The sequence below is a fragment of the Pelodiscus sinensis genome, chromosome 7, assembly GCF_049634645.1.
Source record: "Pelodiscus sinensis isolate JC-2024 chromosome 7, ASM4963464v1, whole genome shotgun sequence".
NCBI lineage: Eukaryota > Metazoa > Chordata > Testudines > Trionychidae > Pelodiscus > Pelodiscus sinensis.
The window spans coordinates 65,561,700-65,578,646 of record NC_134717.1 but is presented as its reverse complement, the minus strand read 5'-3'; the positions used below and the strand labels follow the sequence as shown (position 1 = coordinate 65,578,646).

The following is a 16,947-nucleotide window of genomic DNA, read 5'->3' as shown; positions in this document are numbered from 1 at the left end:
GCTTGACATGCTCCCAGGGGAGGTCTGGCTGCTTCCCCTGAGGACAGATTCCTGGCCCAGTGGCTGGTCATTCTCTTCCAGCTGGGCAATCAGCTGGGCCTTGGTTGCTTTCCACACAGGCAAGCCCCTTTCTCTGCACAGCCCCACCAGCTCTGCCTTCAAGAGTCGGGCGTAGGCCATCTCCCCGCTGGTCCCCTCGGTGCAGACTCACCAGTCTAGTGCTGCAGCGCCCCACGATTCCCAGGAACCGCTTCGCTCTGTCTCCAGCACGCCTGGCTCCAGGGCTCTTGCTTTGACTGCGCCTTGTCACTTGCCACTGGGAGCTCCATCCACGGGGTGCAGTGCATCCCACCCCTAACACCAGTGTGACGACGCATTGGAGTTCTCCGGTCTCCTGCACCCCCGAAATGGCACGAACAGACTCCACCAGCCAGTAGAATAGAGGGAGTTTATTGCCTCTCCAGGATACAGCACAGCACAGATGTAATCTGGTTATAGGGCAGGCCTAGGATGCCTCAGCCCCCCTTGAGATGGGAGAGCCTGGGCTCCTAGATGCCAGCCTGTGGCCTAGGCTGCTTCCTCCATGATCCCAGACAGAAACTAACTAACTCTCTTCCAGCCCTGCCCCCCAGCCAGGAGCGGCATTCCACCTTCCTTTGTTTCTCTCCCTGGGAGGCAGCTGGTCAGACAGGTTGAGAGACCCTCTTTGCATAGTGACTCGTCCCCTGTTTGCTGGGCTGTGGTACCGACAGCAGCCAGTGGGGGTTACCACAGAGCCAGCATAGAACCAGCCAGATACCCCCACTACATCACAGCCAGTAACACTCCAGGCAGGCAGCCGGAATCAGCGGAAAGCCGGGAATGTCTGAGCTGAGCCCAGCTCCAAACAGAAGGGCAGGGGGCTGATTCCACAAGAGACGTTGAACTGGGACCTGGAGGCCTGATGTCTCTGGAGACTAAATAGACTCCCCCTCCAGAAACGGAATGGTTTAAAATGACAGGGACCATGAGGAGTCCAAGAGGGGAAACTGAGGCAGGGTGCTGTGGTGCCACCCCAAGCCAGGAGGGGGCACTTAGTTACAGCCCCTCCTGGAGACAGGGCTGGTAGCAAAGCATCCCTTGTGATGAGGAGGATCCGCCTGAGAACCTCGACCGATGAGTTTCAAGTGTGTGCCACGGAGAGAGAAAGTCTCTCCCGCAGGTAGGGCACAAGCCGCTTAGAGCTGGAAGGCCAAACCCGCCCTGCAAACAGGGAGCTGCTCTGTGGCAATCTAGGAGCCCGGCTCTGGATCGTGTTTACAAACACAGTGTGTGACCCGGGCAGTGGGACGGGGCTCCTGGGCGTTGACAGCAGCCTCCCAGCAAACACGTCAGGGACAGGGCCAAGAGCATGGCCACCAGGAGGCCACTCTGGACTCCACAGCGGTTTTGGCAAGGCCAGGCACTCCCAGAGGAAAGGGCGATAAGCCATTTGAAAGCAGCGGGAGCCTTGCGGAGGCCCGGGCGAAGGACAGAACAAGATTGAAGGTCACAGTCTGGGAAGAAGGTACAAGAGACTCGGCTTGAGTGTTACGGGGACAGATTATGTCACCCAACCTTAGAGGTCTTGGGGGTTCTGCTAGAAATGTAGATCTACCAGGGTCCCTGGGTGAAAGGGGAGCCACAGGGGGATGCTGTGCCCCAGCTTTCAGCTGGGCCGCCCTACCGATACTTGGGCCCTGTGCAGCTCTGTTAAACTGGTGCGCCTGTGCCCAACGGCAGCAGCCTGGGGGCTGTTGAGAGATGGGACTGTATAATCTTCAGCCAGGCACAAATGAAATATTGTAAACCAACCCGTCAGCTAAACTCCTGTGGACTAGCACCGTCCACTCAGATGCTGGCAGTCCATACCTGGGCTTAGCAAATACCTGTTAAATGGCTTCCTGGCCACCAGCATGGCTCTTTCCCGGGGCAGTGTGCTCTTGGCAGCTCTGGCAGGCTGTGCCTCTTTGAAGTTAACTAGCTCCTCTCTGGAAGAAGCAAAGCCACAGAATGGGTAGGAACAGGCAGATGGGTGGCCATTAAGACCCAGCCATGCCCCAGATTTTTGGGTGCCCTAGGCAGCTGTATATTCTGTGCAGGGGCAATGACAGCCCGGCCTTTCAGCAGGCCAGACAGCCAAGAGTCTGCCTCAAGGGTAACACCTCCGAGACTGAGCCTCCGGGCTCCAGCCACCTGGGTAGAGACTTTCACGCTCGTCAGGGACTAACCCACCTCAGCGTCTATTTACAGCCTTTTTGAAACCTAGCGGGGTGCATTAGTCACTGGGACGCAGCAGCAGGAAGTCCACAAGTCAGTAACGAAATGTAAAGGTAGAGACGCAGCCCCTCTACCTGGCCAAGCTGTGGTGGAATCCAGTTCTGGCATCCCTGTGCCCCTCGGTTCCCAGCAGCCAAGTGTCTCCAAAAGCCAACTCTTCCTTCCCTCCTGTCCTGCCCTGGGGCGCTGACTTCCTGCAGACCCAGCAAGAGGGTCTCATGGATTCCTGGCACTTCTTTTCCCAGAGCACCTGTGTGTCGGAATGCAGTCCATCCCGAGAGCTCGGCACTGCTCAGGCCTGGGAGCCACTCCTAGCCCTGAAAAGCTCCTACTGCTGAACAGAACACGACGCTCATTTTCTCGGAGGTTTGCAGCTGAATGATGACTTAAGCCAGCTTTGAGACTTGGCAGTGCGGCAGAAAAATGCTGCTTTTCTGTTTGTGTTTTTGCAGTAGTTTCCATTTCACGCGGCACGGCGCTGTGTTCAGGTTCCTGTTTGTCACTGCTGCAGTGCCTCTGGTTCCAAATGAGGTGAGTGGTTGACAGGTCAGTTTGCAGCTCTGGTTTTTGTAATGCTGTGGTTTTACTGTTGTCACTTTCAGAAAATTTTCAGCCAGTTCTTTAAGGACCTATTCATTCCACTCCAGACACTTCCTGATAACACGCCCCCATCCCGTCTTTGTGCCAGGAGCAAGCTGTGTAACCCTTGCTGAGTAGCAATGCAGCGCACAGAAGGAACTGGAGCAAGCACAGCCATCTCACCGGGAGAGCTCCCTTTAAGACCCTTAAGGAGGGTGTGGATGGTGAGTGTCTGGGCCATTGTTATAGGTGGAGGCAGATGCAACAGCCTCTGGAATGGAGCGTGGCGCTTTTAGATCCGCTCTAATCAGTTCCCTGTTGCTGGGGTCAAACTCCATGTGATGGGAAGTGGCTGGGAAAGTTGATTTGCCTGGTGGGAGTTGGGAGAAGCTGAGCCCAGGCGCAGAGAACAGGCTGCTTCCCTCGGCTCAGGAGCATTTTGCAGCAGGTTAGTGATGCTGTTTTACCCTCCCAGGGACAGGGCAGCGTCCATCATAGACACGGGCAATGGGAGGGAAAACTAACGGATTTTCTGTTCATTGGACAGTCACAATATTGCTCGATTTTAACCAAACTGGTGTTGTCCAAAAAAACCAACCAATGGTCGGGCAGCACTTTATAGACTAACGCACCATGCAGATGGGATCATGCGCTTCGTGCCCTCTCCATGTGTTGTTAAAGTGCTACCAGACTGTAGTTTCCTGTCACAGATGAACTCGGCCACCCTGCTGATGCTTTTGTCCAATTGGGTCACCAAGTGCAATTTGCCGACTTTTCGTAAATGTGATAGCGGGGAAAGAGTCGGTTCTACTTGGCTAGTCTCAGTTTTGTATTTTCTCGTAAAGGGTTTTTTTAATCACTACACTGAGTGGTTGGTTAATCAGAGGACTGGCTAGCAGTGATTTCAGCAGAGCTAGAGGAGGAAGAGCTGCGTGGATTCCAGTTGAAGATTGCTAGAAGCAAGTGGAGGGAAGGTGTTGCTTTTGACTCTGCACTGTATAGAGATTTGGTGATCAGAGACCCTGGTGAATTCAAGCGAAGCTTTGTCTCATTAAGAATATTGTGAATGTCTCAGAGGCCAGTTAGGTTTGTTGCCAATAGCCAGTCATAACACAGTACAGCAAAGGTGCAATGCAATACAGTACCGGGCTCCGGGAAGGCAAAGTGACGCGTTTCAGCAAGGGGAATCGACAGGGTGACTTTACCCTTTACCCATCCCGCCTACGAGCATCTCCTGGTTCCTCAGCTTGTTCTGCTCCTTCCTTGTCCTTGTCTTGGAGATGAGCATTCCAGGGACGGGCAGTGAAGGTCCCTCTGGGTTAATACTATGGAGCTTGAGCACGAATGAGCAGAGCTCTGGGGAAACCATAGGCCAGTTCAGCTCTTCCTGCTGTCAGCCCGTACAGTGCGCTATCTACTAACTCAACACACGTGTGATGGCTAGCAGGGGCCACGAGGAAACACTGCTTATTGAGAGGGCAAAGCATCCCTCACCCACTGTTTGTGTAACAGCATCTGGAGATTGAGCCGCAGCTCCAGACTGTGCCTAGGGCTCACAAACAGTGAGCGCACACTCAGCCATGGGAGAAATCAGCCTCAAAGTGTCCTCTGATTGCTCCCCCTGCCTGCCAGCATCAGCTCCGTCTCACCCAGACAGACCTGCAGCCCGCCAGCTCTTCCCCAGACAACGGGCCAGATAGGGAGGGGCACTGGGTGAGCCAGGCGCGGCAGAGGTGTAAAGCTGGGTGTCGGAGCATGCGGCAATGTTGCTACCGTTCTCACTAGCCCTTCCACGATGCACCACGAGCAGGAGGCGAGACATGTTCTGGCCCAAGCTAGCCCTGCTACGCACTTACCGTCAAGAAAATCTGAGCCGAGGGTGTATTTGCAAACCTGCCCTGCCCTTTGGGCACCGCAACTTTCATCAAGAAGGGTGGAAGCATCCGAGTGTGTTATAGAAACATAGGACTGGAAGGGACCTCGAGAGGTCATCGAGTCCAGCCCCCCGCCCTCAAGGCAGGACCAAGCTCCGTCTACACCATCCCTGACAGATGTCTATCTAACCTGTTCTTAAATATCTCCAGAGAGGGAGATTCCACCACCTCCCTTGGCAATTTATTCCAATATTTGACCACCCTGACAGTTAGGAATTTTTTCCTAATGTCCAATCTAAACCTCCCCTGCTGCACTTTAAGCCTTGTCCTGTCCTCAGAAACCAAGAGGAACAAATTTTCTCCTTCCTCCTTGTGACACCCTTTTAGATATTTGAAAACCGCTATCATGTCCCCCCTTAATCTTCTTTTTTCCAAACTAAACAAGCCCAGTTCATGAAGCCTGGCTTCATAGGTCATGTTCTCTAGACCTTTAATCATTCTTGTCGCTCTTCTCTGTACCCTTTCCAATTTCTCCACATCTTTCTTGAAATGTGGCGCCCAGAACTGGACACAGTACTCCAGCTGAGGCCTAACTAGTGCAGAGTAGAGCGGCAGAATGACTTAACGAGTTTTGCTTACAACACACCTGTTGATACTACCTAGAATCATATTTGCTTTTTTTGCAACAGCATCACACTGTTGACTCATATTCAACTTGTGGGCCACTATGACCCCTAGATCCCTTTCCGCCATGCTCCTTCCTAGACAGCCACTTCCCATCTTGTATGTATGGAACTGATTGTTCCTTCCTAAGTGGAGCACTTTGCATTTCTCTTTATTAAACTTCATCCTGTTTCCCTCTGACCATTTCTCTAACTTGCTAAGGTCATTTTGATTTATGTCCCTATCCTCCAAAGAAGTTGCAACCCCACCCAGTTTGGTATCATCTGCAAACTTAATAAGCGTACTCTCTATCCCAATATCTACATCATTGATGAAGATATTGAACAGTACGGGTCCCAAAACAGACCCTTGCGGAACTCCACTTGTTATCCCTTTCCAGCAGGATTTAGAACCGTTAACAACAACTCTCTGACTATAGTTATCCAGCCAATTATGCACCCACCTTATCGTGGCCCTATCTAAGTTATATTTGCCTAGTTTATCAATAAGAATATCATGCGAGACTGTATCAAATGCCTTACTAAAGTCTAGGTATATGACATCCACCGCTTCTCCCTTATCCACAAGGCTCGTTATCCTATCAAAGAAAGCTATCAAATTAGTTTGGCATGACTTGTTCTTCACAAACCCATGCTGGCTATTCCCTATCACTTTATTACCTTCCAAGTGTTTGCATATGATTTCCTTAATTACCTGCTCCATTATCTTCCCTGGGACAGACGTTAAACTGACCGGTCTGTAGTTTCCTGGGTTGTTGTTATTCCCCTTTTTATAGATGGGCACAATATTTGCCCTTTTCCAGTCTTCTGGAATCTCCCCTGTCTTCCATGATTTTTCAAAGATCATAGCTAAAGCCTCAGATACCTCCTCTATCAGCTCCTTGAGTATCCTGGGATGCATTTCATCAGGACCTGGTGACTTGCTGACATCTAACTTTCCTAAGTGATTTTTAACTTGTTCTTTGTGTAAGAACAAATGATTTCTTGTTCTAAGTGATTTTTAACTTGTTGGGATTGCTGGGCTCTGATCCAAATCATGATCAGGAATCGCTGCCCAACATCACTCATCCCTAAGCTCTTGGACTGCGTGGGGGCTGCCCACGGATACACAAAGCTGGAACTCTTGGGATGCACAACCTGGCACACCGTGGAGTGGGGAATGAGCGGAAAACTGCTTTTCAAACTGGGTGTGACGGGGCAGCACCGCCCCTCACCGCGACTCCCACTGAGCAGGCACTGTTTGGCACCCGGGCGGAGGCAGTTCGGCACTGCGCGGCGTGCTCCTGTGCCGCGCCGGGGCTGACGGGTCCGGCCAACACGCTGGCGGCAAGCCCGAACCACGGCAGCAGGAGCAGGGACAGCGCAGGGGCATTCCCCCCGCACGGGGAGTCCCGCGCATCAGGAGGACAGCGGCGGACCCGGACAGCCCCGCCCCCGTGCATGCCGATGACGTAAGCCAGGGCGTAAGTGGCAGGATGCTTAAAAACGCCGCCGCCATGCAAAAGGGGGAAGTCGGGTGGTGGGAAGGGAGGTCTGGGAGAAGGGGGACACCACGAGCTGGCACCCAAGGGCTCGTCGGCGGTCCCAGCAGCCAGGCAGGGCCAGTCTCCGGATTATTAGGAGGAGCGCTGTTGGCAGCCTGTTGGCCAAAAGTAAGGTGAGCCTCCCGGCGCCGACGGGCCGGGGGCGGGGAAAGGAAGCAGCCCAGGGCAGAGCCCTACAGGGCTGGTGGGCTGACGCATTACAGCAGGATGCCCCGTCAGCCGGACTAGACAGTTCCGTGTCCTTAGGGTCCTGGGCTGGGGCCCGTGAGTGAGGGTGGGCCCGGACCCGCCTTTCCCCCTCGGCCGTGGGGAGAAGTTGAGGACAACGAAGCGCCCCTCCGGCAAGCAGTAAGGGTGCACGGGAGACATTTGAGGGTTCGTCTTCCCTGCCCACCCCAAAAGGGGCAGGGGCGGAGGGTACAGTCGGGCCGGACTGGTACACTGGGTATGGCCTCTCGGACCGTCTCATGGCACCACTCGGACAGTCTCACAGGGCCTCTTGTGGATCGTCTCACGGCCCCTCTCGTGGACCGTCTCACGGCATCATTCGGACAGTCTCACAGGGTCTCTCATGGACCATCTCACGGTGCCACTCGGACAGTCTCACGGCACCTCTCGGACCATCTCATGGCACCACTTGGACCGTCTCACAGCGCCTCTCGTGGACCATCTCACGGTGCTGCTCAGACAGTCTCACAGCGCCTCTCATGGAACGTCTCACAGTGCCACTCAGACCATCTCACGGTGCCTCTTGGACTGTCTCACAGCGCCACTTGGACTGTCTCACAGCGCCACTCGGACCGTCTCACGGAGCCTCTCGGACCGTCTCAGAGTGCCACTTGCTTTGAGAAATGCCCCCGCCACATTTCAACCTTTCATCGGTGCTGTGCTCTGGGCCGTGCTGGACCAGTACCTGGTGATGTATCTGAAGGTGTAGGGCTCGGCATGCTCTTCCAGAAGGCTGGAGGCTGCAAGTGATTAACAAGGCAGCTTGACTCCAGACCCGTGTTTTGCCAAGAGAGCGGCCAGCAATGCTCAGTAAAGGCAGCGCGATGTGTTTTCAGCACTGGGCAATGCCAGGCTTTGGCTGGGACATCCCTGGCTGGCGCTGGTCAGTAGCCATGGGGATTTGCTGGAGGCGTCATGCACCTCCGGTGCCTCCCAGGGCCCCTGGAAAGGCAGTGCTTCCGTGTCCCCACGTTTGTCGGGGCCCAGTCACTAGGCAGTCAGCGCCGAGGCGTTGCTTGCGGTGCTGAAGAGCGTCCCTGGTATCAGGACGGCCTCAGACTGGCTGCCGCCCAGCTCCGTCCCTTGTTCCTTTCTCGTGGCGCTGTGGCCCCATCTCCTTGCAAGGCTGGCTTTGTGGCAATCTCCGTCCTCATTGCAGAACACACAGAAGCCTTCCTTGTCGCTGCGGCTCCTCCCTCTTGCTGGGACACAGGAAACAGGCTTCTCTCCCCAGGCTGGGCCTCCAAGCCCCTCTCCCATCGTCTGCCTGGGCCGCGGGGTCCCACGAGGCCCTTGGGATGTTCCACGCTGCTGTGCGCCGCACGCTGCCTGGCACGTCTCCCCATGGCCGTGGGCACCCTGCGAGGGGAGTGGCTCTGGGGTAGCTTTGATGATTGCGCCATCTCCATCTCAGTGTTGCAGCACAGACAGGGGCTTCCCCTTTCCGACCCATCCTCCTGCGTCTCCCTCAGGTTCTCTGCACCCCAGCGAGCTCCTGCCTTGCCCCTGCCCCCCTGTGGCTATCCCTGGCTCTTGTTGCGGTAGGAAAGGAGGGGGAGGTACATTTCCAAGCCAAGGAGACTTCCAGGCAGCCAGGGCACAAGTAGGGAAGCTCCCAGCACCGCTCAGCCCGCCCGAGGGGCTCAGCCTGCCCACGCAGCCCCAGCTCTGTGTCTCTCAAAGTCCTCTGTGGGCTGCCACCGGGCCAGGTTTCCCCGCGCCTCTCTCTGCCTGACCAGCCACAGCTCTGGTGTATCTCAGCCCACGCATACTGCCCTGCAGGGCCTGGCGGGGTGAAGCACCACTGAGGTGCCTGCACCCACCTATTGCCCCAGGTCTGGGCTAAGCGCACAGCCCCCCAGGGAGCTGCCCCACCCCAGGAGTAGCTAAAATGCAGCAAGCCCTGGGGAAGGGGAGGCCCTTCCCTGCCAGCCCCCCGTGAGATGAACGGAGGCCCAGGCCTAAGAACAGCCCAGCTGCCCCACCCCACAGAGCCACCCAGCTCAGTGCTGCAGGGACTAGAATGCAGCCTTTTGTGACGGGCAGCAACCCTCCAGCCCCTCCCACCCCCACTCTGCACTTCCTCCCCGTCCCACACAGGCTGCCTGCACACCCGAAATAGGGAGCAAGCATCCGCTGCGCACGGCGCTTCTCACTGCTCCAGGAAGAGCTGCGCGCCCTGGGCCCGAGACGCATTTCACAGCAGCCGGCAGCGGACACGGCGGAGACTCGGTGTGTGGTAAACCCGTTATTTCCTGGGGCTGCCATTCCCCGGCGGGCGGACGGGCTCTCTGCTGGTCCATTCCCCTTGATCCACCAGCTGCCTAGTAGCCTGTTGCGTGGGCCGCACGCCCCTTTCCACAGCGGCTCCGTGGTGCTCCAGCCAGCTCTGAACAGTCCGGCGCGGGAGCCCAGGTCAGTTCCCCTCAGCCTCAGGCATCCCTGCTGGCCTGGGGCAGCACTCTGCATTGGGGCACTACAGCCCTGCCCTGCCCCAGGGTGCCCTGAGACACAGGGACAGACAGAGCCTTCCTGGCCACGCCCTTCCCACGCCGACTTCGGGGCTGGGCTGGCCCCTTCTCCAGCCAAGCCTGGCTCTGGGATGAGCCGCGTGTAGCGGGGCCTGGTGACGGAGATGCAGAGTTGAGGGCTGAGTGCGCTATCCTCTGCCCCGTGGCCTGCACAGCAGTGCAGCGAGGATGGGAAAGGTTCTGGGCTGCTCATTCCCCCTTGGCACGTGGCTGCCCAGGACAGGGCAGTGGGGGGCAGGAGTCTCCGTTGGTGCCCACGGACAGACCTGTGCCTGGCGCAGGAAAGGCCTCTGTCACTCACAGCATGGCCATGATTAAAGGCTTTAGCAGCAGGGTGCTTGGGTGCTGTGGCGGATCACTCTGGGACTGAGTGCTGCTGCGTAGTGACCGTGCTCCAGCTGCTCTGATCTCTGGGCTCTAGCTCTGGCTAGGCCTAGGAGCTAAAAGGAGGAATTTGCTGTTGTCTGGATGCCAGGTTCTGCCATCTCCCCTGGTGGATTTGCAGATGCTGGTTCTGCCTGTCTGTGCAGGGCATCCTGTCCGAATGTGGCCTAGCATCCTGCACGCCCCTCTCCAGGCTGGCTCTTGGGTTTGTTGCAAACCCAGAGGCAGATATTCAAAAGCCAACACGCTCAGCAGTGAAGCCTAGTGGAGCTGGGAACGCACCCGGACCATCAGAGTGTGGGGCAGGGTACATAGCTGCCCATGGGCTGCCCCAGGGTCAGACTGCAGCTTCGGGCTCTGAACGCTGATAGGGTCAGCGTACCCTTCCGAGTGTGCGCTGCCCAGCGAGGCGAGGCTCAGCCCGGGCAAGGGCCAAAGGGGAGCTCCGGCCCCACTCCCCCCAGTCTGGCCCCAAGGTGCTAAGTCCTTAGTCTGGCTCCGGGACTAGCCCTGCCTTGTTTGTGTGTTTGCAGAGGGGCTCTGTGAGGGGCCAGCCCTCTCCTGAAAGCGTCTCTCACTGCTCTGCTGAGCCAGGGCTCCTTTGTGCTTGTGGAATGGGGCTGCCAGCGCGGCGGAGGCTGCAGGGCGAGGCTCTGTGCCGGCTGCGCTGCTCCGGGCTACACCTAACAGCGCTCCACCTAGTCGTCGCTAGTACAGTCCAAGGGAAATGCCCTGGCCCTGCAAGGCTCGGAGTCTTGGCCATGCACAACAGCACAGGGCCCAGGGAGGGGGAGGAGAGCTACAGCACACGGGCAGGCCATTGCCAGGGTCTAACAAGGGCAAAGTGCTCTTTGAATGAAAGAAAAGGAACTATTTGGGCAAAGAAAAATGGGGTCAGTGTGTTGTGGGTCCCGGGGACGCAGATGCAGCATTAGCCTGCATTGCCCAGTCGGAATGCCATAAACCCGCCGCCTCCTCCCCAGAGCAGCCTCAGGGCCACGCTTGGGAACATGGGCAGGGGATGGTGCCTTAGCAGTGTCAAACTCCTGGCTTTGTGTGCAGAGCCGAGACGTCGTGCAGTCACATCCTGCCTAAGTCACTTGCTTTTGGTTCATCTCTATTTTTGTTCCCGTTTCTACTGCACGACGTGCCAATAGGCTGCCTTTCATTGCCGGGAGCATTTTCTACTTGCAGAGTGACACAAACGTTCAGAGTCCTAGCTCTAAAGGCCAGACGATCACTCGGCTGTCCTCATCTAGTCCGAGCTCCTGTCTAGCTCCTGGCCAGAGAACATTACCCGCTGATTTGCCAATACATGATTGTAGAGCTAGGACGTATTGTTAGAAAGACACCTGGACTCGCTTTAAAGAAACCCGGTGATGAAAACACATCACAACTTTTGCAGAGCTGTTCCAACAGTCAGTTCCTCTCACTGCTAAATCTTCTCCTTTCCAGTTTCAATATGTCTGAGTTTCACGTCCAGCCACACCAACTCATTCTGCCGTCGTCTCCTAGATTAAAGAGCCCTTTAGTGTCACCTACATGTGTCCTCTGGAGAAGGGGTTGTGCTCATCATACCATCTACGTGTTTTGTTAGTCTTCAAGGTGCTGCTAGACTTTAAGATTTTCCAGTTACAGACTAACTCGTCTGTCCCTCTGGACCTCTAGTACCAGATACGTATGCAGGGGAAAGCTATATACATGCTGATCAAGTCAACTCTTCACCCTCTCTCCCCTAGACTCAAAAGACTACCAGTCCTAGTATTCTAGGATTCTATGCTTCTTAAAGATTGTGCTCTATTCTCACACTAAAAAAGCAGGTTTTTCTTCCCCTCAAGCGTTTGTGAGTCTCTCTTCTAAACCCCTCTCCACTTGTTCGACCCCCTTCCTGAAGTGTGCACAGGAGCGCTGGACACCGTATTCCAGCAGTCGTCAGCCCAGTGCCCAATACCAAGGCAGTACTAACCACCCTGCACCCACTTGCTGGCCTGCTGCTAATACATCAACAGGCCACTTCAGTTCAATTCACGTCAGTTAGAATCCTAGAAAACTAGGACTGGAAGGGACCTCGAGAGTCATCGAGTCCAGTCCCCTGCCCCCATGGCAGGACCAAATACTGTCTAGAACATCCCTGACAGATGTCTATCTAACCTGTTCTTAAATATCTCCAGAGATGGAGATTCCACAACCTCCCTGGGCAATTTATTGCAGTGTTTGACCACCCTGATAGTTAGGAACTTTTTCCTAATGTCCAACCTAAACCTCCCTTGCTGCAGTTTAAGCCCATTGCTTCTTGTTCTATCCTCAGAGGCCAAGGAGAACAATTTTTCTCCCTCTTCCTTGTGACTCTTCTAGATACCTGAAAACGGCTCTCATGTCCCCTCTCGATCGTCTCCTTTCTAAACTAAACAAGCCCAATTCTTTCAGCCTTCCTTCATAGGTCATGTTCTCTAGACCTTTAATCATTCTCGTTGCTCTTCTCTGGACCCACTCCAATTTCTCCACATCTTTCTTGAAATGTGGTGCCTAGAACTGGACACAATACTCCAGCTGAGGCCTAACCAGCTCACCACACACCTGTCAATGCATCCCAGAATCATGTTTGTTTATTTTGCAGCAGCGTCACCCTGCCGACTCGTTCAGTTTGTGGTCCACTCTGACCCCCAGATCCCTTTCTGCCGTGCTCCCCCCTAGACAGTCATTGTATGAGATTGTGAGTACCGCCATCTCTCCAAGGGGCGCTCAGGGGCCATTCTACCCCCGCCTTACGTGCCGGCCGTTGTCCCTTAGGGGCCCCCCATCTCTCTCAGAGTTGCTGCTTTCCAGGAGGGTGCCCCACAGCCTGTCTGTGGGTCCTGCTTGCTTTGTTCCCGGCACTTGGCTGAACTACTAGGCTTCCTAGCCCCCTGTGCGGCACGCGGCTGAGCATTATGGCTCCCGATGGGACCCAGAGAGGGTCAGGAACATGCATGGACGGGCAGGACAAGGCAGGGCAGTGATCTAGGTGAACAGACCCAATGGAGGAGCCTTGCTCTACTGTCAACAGCTCATGTGCTCACAGACCCACCACCTCCCCTGGCTGAGCTCAGGGCACCTCACTGGGGGGGCGTGAGGATGAATTCATCAGGAGAGCAGCTATGGGGAATCGTGAGCGCCTGGGAACAGTCGACAGCCGTGATAGGCGTCCTGCTCTTTGCTCCCATCGCGGGCTAGTCCTGGCTAACACGTCTCCCTCCCGCGCCCTGCCAGCCCCAGAGCCGCCGGCTGCCCTCAAGCAGCATGTGCTTCACTTGCAGGGAAGCCAGTGAGGCAGCCCCGCCTGGAGCTGCAGGAGGGGCCGGGGGGGGGGGGCTGTCCCTGACTGCAGCCTGGGTTGCCAGCAGGCGTGGCGAGCCCACGCACAGGGCCCAATACTGGGCTCAGCTCCGCAGCTGCATCCACTGCAAAGCCCTGCCCCCCAGGGCCACTGCACCATTGTCCCTAGGCCAGCTGGGAGCAACAGGGAGGGCAACAGGGAGGCAGGTTCCTGGAAGGCCGAGGCCTCACTGGTAACCCGGGGGGGGGGGTCTACAGGGCAAGCTGCAAACCAAGGCAGGGCAAGAATTTCCTCATCCCCGGCCTGAGGTCCCCTTTGCTCAGTCCTGAGGCCCCAGCGAGGCAGAGGGCGGCTACCATAAGCGCATGGGCCTGTTCGCTTCTGGCCAGGCCAGCCGATTAGCACGCCAGCGTGGGACCTCCGTGGCCCACAGTCAGTTCTCTGTTCTGCCACAGGCTTCCTGTCTGACCCTGGGGGAGTCACTTGGCCTCCGTCCTGCTCCGCAGAGAGGTGCTAACAGCTCTGCCTCAGCAGGGTTCAACGGAGATCCCTGAGGGCTGCAGCTCTGGGTGCCTGTGCGAGGAGTGTGAGCAAGGGACTCACGTGTCCAGCATCGCAAGCTAAGCACAAGGAGCCATGACGCCAGCCTGCCCTTCCCTGGTCCGCTGCAGGAGACAATAGTACTAGAGAGGTAGCTGTGTCAGTCTGATCTTGCTAAAACAAAAGGAAAACTATGTAGCACTTTAGGTGTAGCTCATCACCTATTAAACCATCGTATTAGTCTTTAAAGTGCTGCATCGTTTTTCCTTTTCCTTTAAGCCCAGATCTTGCAAAGCGATTTAGCACCTAATTTCTACTGGTTTCAAGTTAGGAGCCTAAACACAGTTTAAGAACAAAAGCTTTGATCCTTATCACGCAGGGGAAGAGCAGACTTGCTAATTGCACACTGAACTATCCTAGTCAAGCAAGGAAACTCAGCCATGCCCTAGAAAAGGCCCCTCCCCTTCCTTCCCCCGTGTGCTGGGAAGCGTAACAGCTGTACCCTAGACCTTCCCATGGAGCATCCCCAGAGGTGGTCCCCCAGCGCCGGCCGGGGAGACGGACTGGGGAAGAGATCCTAGCTGCCCCAGAGCAGAGATTTCTGGGGGCAAGGGACAGAGGGAGACTCCTTTTACTGGAGAATGCTCCTGTTTGTTAGTTGCAGCACCAGCAGGTTTAGCTGCCAGTGGCATTTCTGCTCCTTTGAAAGCCAGACTCAAGCCCTAGCTCCGGCAACCCCACCTGGCTGTTCTCAGAAGCCTGTCTCCAAGCTGGCTGCTTGCGGGCTGAGCCACCCTGGCGAGGAAAATCTCGACCGTTGGAGGAAGAGGGTTTTACCGGATTTCGTGCAGGTAAAGCTGAAGCTGAAGCTGAAGTGATTCCGTGTTTGGGAAAATGTGACGGACGATCTGCCTGGTCAGGGGCCTGCTCCTCTTTTCCGCACAGCATGCGGCCAGCTCATGACCGGGAAAGCCTGGGGAGGTGCTGGTTCACTGCTGCATCCCCTTGCCGCCTTTCCCTGCCATGCTGCCCCAGGAGCAGTGCCCCAGCCCCTCCCTGGCCAGGAACCCCTGCGCTGTGGCTTCAGCGATGCAGGGAGGCTGGCGCACATGGGAGGGACGGGCCGAGCTCATGCACTGCCTGGTCTGGGCGGACACTAGGTCTCAGCAGCGTGAATGCGGGTACGGTGCGAGCCTGCACTTCGCACCTCCACTGTGTTTCTCAGGAGGAAGCTGCACATCCCCCAACAAAACCTCCGTCTTGCGAGACTATTTCGTGTCACTTGTTTCTTTGGCCTGGCTCAAAGCAGCGGAGGGGTTGGCCATTGAGTCTGGCTGGGGGCTCCCACTGAACAACAGGGACCTGGGGAGCAGGGGCCGGCGTGGGTACTAGTGCGGGTGGCCAGCGCCCCGCCCCGCCCACGAGTCAGGGACAGGTATTGCCTGTAGCAAGCTGCCCAAGGGAGATCCCGGGTGGGCGAGGGCCCTGGAGAAGACCCTGCTCCAGGCCCTAGTGGGGTAAGAATGGGGGCAGATAAGGAGGCCAGCAGGGAAGCTGTGGGGCCAGTGCTGGCCTCGCAGGGGGCAGGGCTGGCCGAGAGAGGAGCCCAGGCAGCGCAGCAGTTCTCATCTGACCAGCCCCCAGGCCAGCCTGGGAACAATGGGGAGAAGCCACGAACCACAGGGCTTCTCCAAGCCACGAGAGGCCAGAAGGCCGGCTCTCTGGCAGCGTTCCCAGCCAGCTCTGCCCCGCCCGGAGGGAGGCCGAAGGAGCTCTCGACTCTTCTGCCAGGGCCCCGGCCCAGCTGCCTGCAGAGGAACCAGCCCCTCACTTCCTTCACCTGCCCCACAGCCTGAGAGCTCCTGCAATGAGACCCTCATGTCTGACTGCAGAAAAGCCTCTGCCCCCATGGCGCAGCACCAGCATCCCACTGGAAGCTGGGGAGGGCCGAGTGGTGCCCTGGCCTAGGCTCTGGTAGGGAGGCACTAAGGCGCTGGAGAAGATGCCTGCCTGGGTGAAAGTCAGGGTCCTCGACTTGCCATGGGCAGATGGAGTTAGTGTCCGTGCCTCGGTGCAGCCGGCCCCATTACGCAAAGCAGGGAGATTTGAGTTGCTGAGAATGTGACAGTGTCGTAAGTTGCAGGTTTGGCTTTGCGGGGAGTTTATTGCACTTTGGTTTGTGTTTTCCATCCTCACCGGCTGTGCACATGCACACAGCCATAGGGGGAGCTTTAGAAGCCTTTAATAATGCCTGAGACGGGTGTCAGAATTGCCTTCCTTTAAACAGATGATTGCAGTAAGAAAGGGTGGTTAGGAGGTTTCCTAAAGTTACACGATCTGTTCAAGTATGGTGAACTGCAAAAACACGTCACCTGAAGGACAGAAAATAATGGAAGAATTTTCTACAATTGTTTCGATTGTTGGATTCCTGAGGTGGTAACAAAGTTACTCGCGTCTTTCTTGGAAAAGAGAACTGATTTTTTTAGACAAAAGAAAATCCAATCTGGATGTCGGTAAGGCATGTGCCACAGAGCCACATGGGAAATTATTAGTTCAGCTGGAGATGGGGAGTAGGGAACCGGTTGAAGGAGAGACATCAATGGGTCATACTGCAAGGCGAGACAGGGAGTTGCTAATGGGATTTCTCAGGAATCGGTCTTGTGACTAATGTAACTTAACATTTGTTTTACTGCCCTTGGCACAAATCGTGTGCAGAAGACACAAACCCGGCAGGTGCTGCCAGCACAGAGCAGGACCAGAATGCGCTCCAAGAAGTTCCAGAAGTCCTTGTAAACTGGCGGAACAGAGATAGCTTGATATTCACTAGTGCCAAGTCATGCACTGGGGACGACCCGCCCCCTTTGCGCTGTTGTGGATGTGTCAGTGGCAGAGGAGGAGAGAGACGGGTGTATTTGCGGGGCACAGGAAGGTGACTATGAGCCATCAATGTGACGCAGCCATGGAAAAAGT

General features: G+C 56.1%; 1 protein-coding gene across 4 annotated transcripts in view; it reads left to right on the top strand.

Moving 5' to 3' along the window:
* Window positions 1–3,002: 3,002 nt before the first annotated feature.
* The window catches only part of ITGB2 (integrin subunit beta 2), a 41,037-nt gene continuing 27,092 nt past the window's right edge, over window positions 3,003–16,947 (top strand). Inside the window, exon 1 of one of the 4 annotated variants that reach the window (XM_075934154.1) lies at window positions 3,003–3,101. In XM_075934154.1, the coding sequence (XP_075790269.1) occupies window positions 3,018–3,101 (84 nt within the window). In that variant the 5' untranslated portion in view covers window positions 3,003–3,017. Of the gene's footprint in view, window positions 3,102–3,161; window positions 3,326–9,287; window positions 9,622–16,947 lie in introns of those variants that run through there. The other 3 variants (XM_075934157.1, XM_075934155.1, XM_075934156.1) reach the window with 3 other exon arrangements.